Source organism: Lonchura striata, chromosome 1 (assembly GCF_046129695.1).
Source record: "Lonchura striata isolate bLonStr1 chromosome 1, bLonStr1.mat, whole genome shotgun sequence".
NCBI lineage: Eukaryota > Metazoa > Chordata > Aves > Passeriformes > Estrildidae > Lonchura > Lonchura striata.
In genome coordinates this window covers 53,093,946-53,106,579 of record NC_134603.1, presented here as the reverse complement: position 1 = coordinate 53,106,579, position 12,634 = coordinate 53,093,946, and the positions used below count along the sequence as shown (strand labels likewise).

Sequence of the window (12,634 nt, the reverse complement as noted above, 5' to 3'; positions counted from 1 at the left end):
CAATTTCTGTTTGAGCTTTAATATGAACTGTAGAAAAGGTACTCCCCAAAGGGTATGTGGATATGGTGGAGTTTGTAAAATGTCAAAGTCTTAAAGGATATTATAAATAATTAGGGATATTTAATTAAATTAAGGAGCAAAATGTAAAGCCACAGTGTCAAAAATCATTAAAACTTTGCTTTTTTCCCCATTTCTTAAGCTTCAAGACATTAATTCTCTAGAGTGTAGCCTGGTAGGTATAATTACATGGTGTAACAAAGACAAAGGGATGATGCTGTCAGAATTTATTTCCTGTGAAGTTTAGAACAATCTGATATTCTAACCCCAGTAACTGTTTTCTCTGGCTACCTGCGCTACTTACATTTAAATAAACCATTCTTACATCTTGCTTTATATTCTCAAAGAAAAGCAGCTTTATGTGTTGCATTGCACCCAGCTGATAAGCTTAACCATTAGCCTCAGGCATGTACTTTTCTTCATTTTGCCTTCCTCTAGTTTATTGGGAACAAAAGTCATATGGAAAACTGGATGATTAGAAGCACTTCCAGCTGTGTTTAAGCCTGTGTGCATGTCATGCAGAAATACAATTTAGATTTGCACAGCACTTCTTATCCAAAGCTTTGAAAATGGATTAATATCCTCATATAGCAGGTGGTAAAATTGTTATAGGAGAGGGGAAGTGACCAGTGGGAGGTTTCACAGGGAAGAGTGCTGAGGAAAACCCCACAGGACAGACCTTGAGCCTCATACAGTTCCTGTATTTGAGACTAGCTCAGTACTCCAGAAGAGGTTGTGCCTGTGCTTTGCCATGTACTTAGGAAGGGCAGTGCAGCTTATTTTGCTGGGGAGGTTGGGGGTATAAAGATGGGACTAAATATAGGATTTGAAGTCTTTAGCTGTTTTGTGTCAAGAAAATTGCAGGGGCAATTGAATTCTGACTTCAAGGTGCTGTGACAGCAGTTACCTGGGCATTACAAACCCTTAATTTTAGTTTATATTTTACCCCAAAATTTTCAAAAAATCAGGAATTTTCAAAAAATCAGGAAACTCGCCACAATATGAATATAATTGCTTGACTTACTTTTTCTGGGTAGGAAATCTCTTTTTGTCATTTAAAGGTTAGAAAGACAGGGTAATATTGCGGTATTATTTTAGTTTCCAAAGCATAAGAAGTCCAAAAGGATTTATAATCCCCGTACACCTGAGCTCAGCTCTGTTCTTTACAAGCCAGTGAGGAAGCTTTGGGGAGCTTGTTGTGAATCCTTGATCCTTGTGTAGGACTGCATTACAGCTCCTATGGATGTGACAGGTCATTCTGTCCTGGTGTTCACTGTTCCCCTTGCTACCACATTACCTAACATGCACATCTTTACCTAGCTCTCTTTTCCTCGGGCTGAGCACAGGAGAGTGGCTTATACAGGAACTTTAGCACATCCTATAACAAGGTCTCAGCATGAGAGAAAATCAGGATTGCCTCTTTTAGGCCTAAATTCATGAGAGTCTCAAGCTTCCCAGGCAGTGTTAAATGCACTGAATGGAGCAGCTAATTTTATTATAGTTTTTTGAGGCAGTAAATCTATTTAGTTGGTATGCATATAGCTTTTTTGGTGTGTGTTTTTGTTCCCGAGTACCTGAGTGTCTTACATAGATGGAAATGTTGGAATTAATCCCTCTCCACCAGTTGTTGGATATCTAGTAACTTGGATGCCACCTAAGCAGCTGAATAAGTTATCTGGATAATATCTGTATTCTATTTGAAGATGCTGAGCATTGTAGCAAATTTGACTGTGGTTTCTGCAGACAGCCAGAGTCAGGAATGTTTTGGTTTTGTTATATTTTTTGGAGGTTGGTTTTGTTGTTGTTGGTTCATTTGTTTTCCAAATCTAAGCATAAAATCCATATGATTTTTTTTTTTTAAATAGCATAACACTTTTGACCTGTGACTGGAGGCAAATCTATGTTATCATCACTGTACTGGAATATTGTCATTACTGGCAGAGAGCAGTAAAACAATGCTCAGCAATTTGTAATCCAGGAATATGGCTGTTCCACTAAGGATAATAAACTGTCACTGTTCAGTACTTTGATTACTATGACAGCTGGCAGGTGCTGGAATATCTTCTGCTAAGGTACTTCATGACTGAGGTTATAAACTGTATGCTTTATGTATCAATAGCTTTTATCTCTGATAGAGGTGTGCCTTAATATGTATTTCTTCTGTGGTGATTTCATTATTCAGAAGGAAATAGAAATAGAAATCTGTGAGTGACATTTCATCAACAAATTCTCTGGGGTTTTGTAGCCCTAAGAGCAGGTGCTGAGCTTTTTGCTGAGTTTCAGCCACACATTCTGTTGCTCTTCGGTGTAGGGTAAGTCAGCCTTCCATGCTATGATTGTATGAATTTCAGACCTGAAAAAAATAATGTCAAACTAATGTCTTTTTATAGGTAGATAATTTGTTATCAGTGCCTACTTGTGATTTTTTGAACTATTTTAGCAAATACCAGATTTTCCAATAAGGCAATTACAAGAACTTGAGGGTAATTTTGCAGTAGCTCCCTTCACATATTACTAAAATATTTTATGTTCACTTAGGCATTCAGTTTTGGATGAATATTTGAGAGATCTAAATGCTAAATGTCCAGTGTTGCTTTTTATGGGGAAGAGGGCCTAGAAGAAAATTCAAAAAATCAGGAGCTTTGCAGAGGCTTTGTCAGTCTACAGTAATACTTTGCATGACATACTCAGAGATCATACGTGACCTTAATAATTGTGTCTAGCCCATTAGTAATTCCTTGGACTATCATGACAGTCTATGTTAAAATTCACATGCTTCATAATCAAGCCATGTTCTTATGTCAGGATGATGTTTCCTTACATTTATGACTAGCAAGAAAACTCTCAGTAAGAGTCGCTCATTTTTTTCCTTTCTGGTCACAGGCTGTATGTGTGAATTCCCATCAGCTTCTTTAGGAAAGAAGTCTAGGTATGGCTGAGTGACCTTCCACAAGACAGTGGAGGTAGCTGTGCATGGTTTCTTTTAGGTGGCTATGTGATAAATGCAACATCCCATAAACATCTTTGAAGTTTCTCCTTTGGCATGGATGGAAATGACAACCTTCCTATGGGTGGTTATGTGACTTGCCATGCATATGCAGTACCTGCAAGACAAGCAGTTAAATGAGTATTTCGTTGTGTGGGGTTAATGAACACTGCAGTCACTAGAAAGGAGCAGCACATACCAGCCTTCTTTTGTGGCACATCACTTTGAAAAGGACCTCTTGAGTGGTTACATTTGGGCTTCTTTCTTGACATACTTGATTTTATGTATGGAATCTTGGAAATAGGATGATTTGACTGACAAGAGAAGTCTATTAGGAGGCAGAAAGAGATATTTTTTCAGGAATGGAGGAAGATGGATTTGAGGAAAGCTAAAATCAAATGAGAAGAGTTGTCATGTTCCCCACTCTCTGTAAACTTGTTCAAGTGCTTCAACTGTCTCTGTGAAGTTCACCAGCTGTGAAACACTTGAAATGCAGGCATAGCCCTGACAAATATGGTGAAACCAGCCTAATTTTTATAAAGTCTGTTGTGAACTGCTGCTGGAAAGCTTCTACATTTACATGGAGATGTAAAACTTTAACTAATCAAGAATTTGTATTTAAAAGAATAGCTTTCATTGTCCTGGTATTTTGTTTGCTTGGCTTTTGTAGTCATTAATTTTGGTGAAAATAGGTGTGAGAAAGTTCTTAACTCAGAGGAGAACAAATGGTTTATATTGCAGAAGGTGTTTACTCACTTTAATTTTTGGATTAATTAAATGAGGGCCAAGCCTATAGCAGGCAGCTGTAATCGTTGACATAAAAGCCACAGGGAAGGCTGAAAAATTCATGCAAACTGACTCTTTGAGTGGACTAGTTAAACTGTGTAGATGTTTTGAATAAAAGTGGCATTGATTTTGCATTGCTTCATGACTACTGTAAATTGAACTGAATCAAAGCTCTGGTAAGCTCTTTATTATCTATCTTCTATATCTTGTCTGACAGACCACAGGCAGGTGTGCAGTGTCAGCCAAACTTAAACCAGTCGCGCATGAATTCTCAGGATCAGGGCTACTGAGCTAGTCTTATTCTCCTTAGTACCAGTTTTCCTTGAGCTGCTTACTTCTCTCCCCCACTGCAAAATCTTTTGCTGCAGTTAATCTGGTACTCTCATGTAATCTAGATAAAGCTTTATTCAAAAGGCTGATGTGATAAATGGCAATTTCTGTCTCTTACGGAATTTGAACCCACTGGCATTTCTGTGGCCTGGTTATGTTTTTGGAAGTCAGCTGAAGTCTTTGTCCCTTCTGTTGCCTCACCTGATTGCTTTCTATTTCTATAAAAAATTATATGTATATGTTTAGCTATGTTTTATCAAATAAAATGAAAAATAAAACAGGACAACATAACTAGAGGTTTGTGACATTATTAGATTTTTTGTCTTTATCTTAGGATAAAAAAACATATTCTCCTTATTTAAATGGCATCAGGATAACATGACCTGTATTTGAAGCCTGATATGAATAGAGGAGTATTTCAGAACTTTCAAATGACTTTCACCATCTAGGTTACTTAATTATTGCATCTAATTCTTTTACTGAAGCTTCAGCCATTGCTAGAGTCTCCACAGTTAAATTAAAGAACTTAATTTTATTTTTTCTCTGGGTATGAACTGTCACTATGGTGAAATTCCTTCAGGTTGAATAAAGTCTGTAGTAACAGAGTAATGATTTGTTGTGATCTCAGGGATTATAATGTCAAAAGAAAATTGACAGTTTTATTTCAATGTTTAAAGTGAAACACTGCAGATAAAATGCAAATTGAGACTGATAGAATAGAAAAACTTCTGCTTTCATTTATGCTAATAAATTACAGTTGTCTTGAGATAATATCTGTAGTGCAACTTTAACAACTAAAAACCACTTTTGTAATTATCAGAACCTTTGAATAAATTAAAGATTTGTTACACTTGATTGTATTAGTGCTACACTCCTAGAGGCAACTGTATTCAACAACATTTAACTGCTTCAGTATTCACATATTCACTTTGAGGGGAATAAACCAGAACAAAATATCTAGTATCCCCTTTGCATGTTTTAGGCTTGTTCTGTGTCTTTGATCCAAAGTTCTTGCATTGAATCTCTTTAACACACACCTGAATAGTACAAAGAATTCAATGAGTAGATCTGTCTGCCCACTTAGTGCATTCAAAGATTTGGGATATGAAATAATTTTGAAAAAGATCTCTGAATATGGTAGAGAAATGTTCTAACTCTAAACCAGAGTGAATATCATTAAAAGTATTTATTTAATTTTATCTCATATTTATTTTGAAGTAGACCTGACATACTCTGATTTTCTTTGCTTTCATTATTGCTTTGACTTAAAAAGCAAGGTTCATTGTATTGCAGAAAGCAATATAATGTTTCAGTAGCAAACCAACATCACCCAGAAGTTAAATAATTCTGTAACTTATGTCTATATTCTTTGGAAATGAATGGTTAATTTGATTCTTTGGAAGTAGTCCAAATCCTTGCTGCTTTCCTGGAAGCACTTGGAAGTTTTTTCACTGTTCTCATTTACCATTGCACGGAGCTCTAATTTAGTGAAGGTCACATTTAAATTTAGCAGTGTCCCCTGCCATTAAAACTTGGGTAATGCTACCCTGTTTCCACTTGGGAACGCTCTGGTGAAAACCACATTAATGTACCCGTGATGTGCAGTGACAGCGGCACATCTCTCATCGCGCCCTGTTCAGAGATGCTTTTCCACAAGGTGCTCCTGAGAGTTATGTAGGGCCCTTCGGGATGAGCTAAATAACCAAAAATATGTGCATGGGGTTATCCTAACCCCTTTATTTGTTCACCTTTCCTAAAAGTAATTTTCAGTCCCAGTACTGAATGCTGAAGAAACAACAAATTAGTAGTTACAAATGGAAATGAGAGCCAGAGCAAAAGCTTTCGCCCTCTGTCCTGTAGCTAGAGAGAAGCAAGTTGGTTTTGCATAACATTCTTACATGCCAGTCCTTTGGACCATATTACAGAAATTGAACACAAAAACTTGTGTGTGTTTGTCTTCTAATATGTCATAGAAAATTTAAGATACATAACTTTTGACTTCAAGGGTGTCTGTGTCTATGTTTATCCTGTCTTTTATGGTTTCAGAAGCATCATGTGGAGTTCCTGAAGTCAGCATTAGGGCAGGTTAGTTTTTTACAGATTGACTAGCTGCTGCCTAATACCATGTGTGATAGCAGAGTTGGTAGTGGAGAGAAGCTCTGCCCTAAGAAGTGTCAGACCTGAACTCTCAGCACTCTTACCATGAGGCAGAATGATTCTCCTTCATTTAGTGTGTTGGAAATCTGGGTAAAATATGGAAGCACTTAAAAATAATTATTGTACTGCACATTTTTAATAAAAAAAACTATTGGAATTCATAAAAGTGCAGTAGTAATGCAAATATTGTTGTGACTGGTGACCATATCTGAGGTCCCTGTGGGAAGTTCAAAGTTAGTTAACTCACCTTAGGAGTTGGAGCTTTACAGCATATTTAATCCAAGTTCAGGGAAGCAAAACCTGTGTGTCTTTTGAACAAAGGGAGAACACTAGGGAGGGACAGGCATTTGAGCTGAAAAACAATCCTTTGCTGCTGTTAAGTACAAGCCTGTCCTTAGGGTTTGTTTGTTTAAAAATTGAGGCAGGCCTAGGAGGGGGACGAAAGCTCAGACAGTGCCCCCATTGTGAGATGTGCATTCTGCCTGTTCTCATCTAAGCTTCATCAAGAATCAGGGAGATGTGTATGGTGAGGGGAAAAAAGGTTTTTTCTCAAAGAGAAGTACTTGCAATAATTGCACTATTGCAAGTATCAGACATCTTTGGTTCCTGTACAAAGGCTGTATATTTGAAGAACTCAAGAATGTTAAATTGGCAGAGATCATTGGAAGAGAGTAATTTGGGCCATGTGAAAAACCTAAAACACTAATGAATCCCTGTGCAAGAGGCATTCTTTAAGGTGTTGGAGGAAGGTATATGGAATGGAAATACGGGCAGTGTTTGTGCATGAAAATAATCTAAATAATGTGAGTTTTGTTTTTGCCATGTGTGTAAAAGGAGTGTGTGTGGATATTGTTTTTATATTGCTTTTAAAGTCGAAGTGTTCCATCAACTTCATCACAATCTATCAGAAAAACACTGTGTGAGTCCAGACTGGTGTAGAAAGTGCAGGAATGCTCACAGTGGGACAAAATTGCCCTTTCTCTAATGATTTCAGTGCAACAAAGTACAAGTTCAATCTGTGGGAAATGCTTGTGTGTTGGTATTTTTTTTGGTCTGAAGCCATGACTTTCAAAAGAACTTGATGAGAAGGTGTAAAGGTTAATAATGCTGGCTTTCTTGTTTATTTTAAAAATTTCTTTATCCACTGATTGATTTCCAGAGGTCAGGTCTTTGCTGAAATTTAAATCAATCAGGAACAAATATGTTCTAAAATTCAAGGTGTAGGTCTTTATTTTTTTTTTTAATCTGAGTTGAGCAGCATTATTTACTGTTAGTGATGACACTTATTTCAGTGTTATGCAGTTGTTTAGGGGTATAAATGTGCATCTTTGTGGTTTAAAAAAGCTTTGCTAGGTCCATTTTTACCCTTGTTTTTCTTAATATATTTCTGTTTTCACATATAATTGAAAACTATATCAGTACTTGTCACTTGCAAGGTTCCAGAGGTTTTTATTTTCTTCTAAATTGGCTAACAGTAGAGTTTAGAACGTGTGATTTCTTTGTAAATAATTGATGCTTTAAAAAAATTTTAAAAGTGACAGTCCCTGATTATCCAACTCAAAACCCCCTCATATTTATTAATTCATCCAGTTAGCTGTGAAAATATTTTCCTTTTTTTTTTTTCTCTTTAATTTGTATTACAGATAAAGTGACGAGCACTCATGTGCTGAAGCACCAATCAGTTGACTTGTATATTTTGCTTCTAGTTATATAGATCTAAAAGTTTTACTTGTATGAAGTTGCATTAGTAGTTTTATCCATGGGAAGAAACGTTGACAATTCTGTGACTTCTGTTTGATAGTGTATGGCAATTGTGTGGTTTACAGGATTCCTTGGTAAACTGATACTCCTGAAAGTGCTAAATTTTCCATTTCTATGCAAGTCAAAGCAAAATTACTTAGTTAAGTTGTTTGCTGCTTTGCCTTTTAGCAAGAAGAATCTGTGATACAGACAATGAGTAAATACGGTTTTGATCACGTGTCCTAAATTAGGAGAGACTGAGCGCCTGAATTACAGCTCTGACTTGGTGCTGTTGCAGGCTTTCAGCTTGTGTCAGCTTTGCATGTATTATGAAATCTGTTCATAGCACATAAAAACGCTCAAACCATATTGCTGAGCTGCGGAAGCCCCACTGCTGATACATCAAAGAAAGCAGCAGCTGTCATCCAGTTTTAGCCACGGAGCTTTTGAATGCCTTAATCCTCTTCCCAAACAGAAGAAGGCAGAGAGAGTGTACTTTCTATATCCACCCCCCTTCTATTTTTTTGAGGTTTTGGTAGCAAAATCCAGAAGCTGTGTTCGGCAGCCATCACTGCATGGCACAAGATATAATTTTATTTGCATCTGATCTGGACATTTCAGTCTTCATGTATGCTAAGCCCTTTCAAATGTACTTTTTATTAAAATTAGAAATTACTCACTTTTTGTTTATTCTCAGGTGCTCAAAGTATCAAAGTGATTATTCATTTTCATTTCAGTTTCCTTCAAACTGGTATTCTTTGTTCCCTTTCAGTTGCTGAAGAGGTGCATGTTAGGATTGTACTCAGGAACCTGAGTTACAGGAAACACATGTCTACCATTGGAACTAATATATTTTACTTGGTGTGATTCCACATTTTCAGATTTTTTTTTAACAATACAAGTTTAGAAGACAGTTACTACAAACTAACTTCCTTAAGAAGTGAGGAAGATATACTACAAATATAAGTTTAATCTTTTACAGCTGTTTCAAGATCTGTATGGTGCAGTGTCCTGTCTCCAAAGTGAGTTATGACAGAAGTCAGAGGAAAGGTACTAGAGCTGAGCAAGAAAGCATTGATGCTTCCCTGGCATACTTTCCTGTCTCAATAGCGCTTCCCAAGACAGAAGCTGTTCTTTGAACTGAAAAAACACATACAGGTTTTTCTTCTTCACTAATTTGCCTGATCACTTTCCCTAACTGCATTTTAAAATAAATATATAAAAATACATTTCAAGGGAATAGCATGTGCAAAATTTTTATATTGAACCACATTACCAAAATTATTTGAAATAAATTATAAAACAAAGTGGTCTGTGTATTGGGTTTTTAATTTGGCTTTGTTTATTAGCCACCATCTTGCAAAGTGAATTTGCACTGCAAAGTAATCCCAACAGAGGAATGCAGTACACAAGTGTAAAGCTGTCAGACTACAGCAATCATTAAATCATCTGTCTAGATAAACTAATGGGAAACGATTTTAAGTCATTGCTAGCTTCCAGTCTCTCAGACCAAAAATACTTTGTTGTGCTGAAGTAAGTAAGCAGATCGAATAAAATTTAATGTTTTAAGAATCTTTTTGTGTTGTCCTACTTCCTCAAAAAGAATTTCAAAACTCTGCAGTAAGAAGTGTGTCGACCAGAATCATACCGAAAGGTAGATTAGAGAAAATGTCATTTGATGACAAGGTTTGGTATATTTAGAAATGCTCCTCTTATTAAAGTTGCTGCTGTGCCAACTACTCCTACACTGGAGTCTGCTGATTTGTGTGACATGCAATCTATCCCAAGAAACAAGGAAGATAAGAGATTACATGCAATAACTCCAGTCCTACTTCCGTTGTCAGACAAGGATCTCCCAGCAGTGACATTACCTTCTTGTGGTTTACTACTGCAATCCCATTTTCCCTTCCCTCTTCATTAATACCCATTTTCAAACTCCTCAGTTTGAAATGCCATCTGTTTACATCTTTAACATTCCAGAGGCTTCGATATTGCTCATAAGGGAAATACTTAATGTCAAGGGAGAAAATGTGCATTTATCATTGTGGGATGTTCACAACAATCTTTTCCTAGCTCAGACTGAGTAAGAGGTCATTGGTATGCTTTGCTCTTGACAGGGCACAAATAAGAAGCCTCAATTCAGTGAAAACTTGAGGTACGACCTCATCGCTATGGAACACAGTTGTTGGTAGTTTCAGTGGCCTGTGTGCAAAGCTTTGCACAGCTGTGCAACAGGCAAAGGAGTTCTTGTGGGCTGCTGTCCCAGTGCTCAGGGAGTAATACTGGACATCCACAGCTGGGTCCAGACACCTCCCAGGTCAATGAAGAGACACAAACTGAAGCGAAATTTCCAAGTGTCATTAAGCTGTAGGAGGAAGAAGGCATCTCATGTTAGTTTATTCTTTCTTTGAATTTCTTCCTACCTGTCCCACAAAAAAAGGTCATGTGTGTGCAATATAGTCTTACAAAATACAGTAATGTTACTTTGATGTTAGCAGTATCAGAAGGAAAAAGGGAAAATAGCCTTAAAAGGTCCTGTTTTGTTTCTAAATGATGAATTTTTATTTCAAATATTGAAATAAGAAAGCTGTAGGTATGTGGTATGAGCTGCTCTTGCTTATTCTATGCTGTATTACTCAAGTGCTTACTCAAGTGCTTCTATAAGTATTAGCAGATCATTTTGATTTTGATGTTTATTGCCCCCTCAGTTGCTGGGCTTGTTATACGAACACCAGAAAAGTTCCTCACTTGACCTATTAATTCATGTAAATGGCATTAACATATATTTCTTTTTTTGTTTTTTACAGGTTATTGAATCACTAGGGATTATTATATATAAAGCCCTGGACTATGGTTTGAAGGAAAATGAGGAGAGGGAATTAAGTCCTCCACTGGAGCAGCTTATTGACTACATGACTAATGCCACAGAAACAGATGGGAGTAGGGATGAAGGATATGATGCTCTGGATGAAGGAGTGGAGGATGACGATGATGACAAAGAGGAAGTCGAGGCCATTCACTCCTATAAAGATGTCATGAAGGTACAGCAGCGTGCAGTTTATTGTTGTGTCAGTGAGAAAACTGTTTGCTGTGATATTATTTTGTGTGATACTGGCTGTGTCATTTTCTGATTTCCCCGGTCCTTTTATAAGGTTTGCTTGTGAAAAAGGCATGCAGTATTATTTCAAGTTTGACAGTAGGCAACAGAAAATCCATGATCAACTTCAGCATTGGATGTGCCATTAATATCACAATCTGATTTAATCTCTGCACTGGATAGTCAGCCTTCCAATGTAAACATCTGTTGAATTACTTTGTGTACTCTTGGATACTTCATGGTGTGTTTCAATTAATTCACCTTTTCATTAGCAGGTTATTAGTGTAATTACTTCTTATCAGTCCCTTTGCTTGCCACCCTCCACTCCCAAAGCACAGCAGTGCTTTTGTACGAGTAGCTTATTTGTATGGAGTGAGTCAGGACATAGTATTTCACTGGTGATCATTATTGTTGCAGTTCTTAACCTGAGTTGTGAAATTCAGAAATATAGCTTATGAATTTTAATTGTGACAAGTTCTTTAATGTTATCTGGGCAACTGTGAATAATCACTTAAAAGTATTACCTTCTGTTTTCTAAAGAGTAATCTGTGCATGTTTTAGAGCCCAGTGAGCTCTTATTACAGAGAGAGGTATTAATAAGCGTGGCTGAAAAAAAATAGTGTAATTTGTTTAACTCATAAAAAATCTGATATTAATACAGGTTGGAAAACATTATGCCAACTTGTACCAGAGGACTGAGTAATTTACAGTGCTTCTTCATAAATGCAAGTCATATCTAAGGACCAGGAGCTTAGTGCACCACATAAATTAAGTGTCATGGTGGAAGCTGAGACTATAGGAATGTTCCAAATAGCCCATTTGGGACTCACAACACATTGACGCAGGAAAAAGACCCTGCTAAAACTGTTCAGTTCTGCTGGGTTAACAGTAGAGAAAGACTCTTAGGAGACTGGAGAGGAAGTAACTTTAAGGTTCTTTTGCATCCTCCTTGAGTCAGAAGTAATGCTAAATGCTTAATGCCTTTGTTTTTCTTCCCTCCCTCAGAGAAACAGAGGCCAGAGGGAGAAATGAATGAAATGGTCTTTTGCTCCCTGTGATGGGGAGGGCCTGGCTGGCTGAAGTGCTCTGCCCTTCAAGCCCCTGCCAGCCTTGCCGAGTTGCTGCGTGCAGGTGCTTTGCTCTCTCCTCCCTCTGCCCTCCCTGACTCCTGCCCCAGAGGGGGGCAGTTGCACCCTGCTAAGCCCCCAGGCAAGCTGCTCCAGATGGTCTAGAGGAAATTTAAAGATTGATGGGATACATTCCTCCTTTTCCCCCAGTTTGGCAAAATGCTGTGAATTGGTGACAGCTGAAGTTAGATTGTTAAGTGAAAGTTTCACTTAGTGCAGAGGCAGACAAGACCTTTGCATACACAGAGCTGAAGGCAGTGGCTTTGTGGAAGTGATTATTTTGCAAGTTCTTTACTTGATTTCTGAAAAAAAATGGAAGATAAATTTGGAAAACTTTGCTGAACTCCTTTAGGT

General features: G+C 37.4%; 1 protein-coding gene across 4 annotated transcripts in view; it reads left to right on the top strand.

Annotated features, from left to right (window-relative positions):
• SPIRE1 (spire type actin nucleation factor 1) overlaps positions 1-12,634 on the top strand; it is a 124,947-nt gene that overhangs the window by 43,905 nt on the left and 68,408 nt on the right. For all 4 annotated transcript variants that reach the window (XM_021527789.3, XM_077784425.1, XM_021527787.3 and 1 more), the window contains exon 3: positions 10,864-11,097. In XM_021527789.3, coding sequence (XP_021383464.2) covers positions 10,864-11,097 — 234 coding nt within the window. The remainder of the gene's footprint in view (positions 1-10,863; positions 11,098-12,634) is intronic.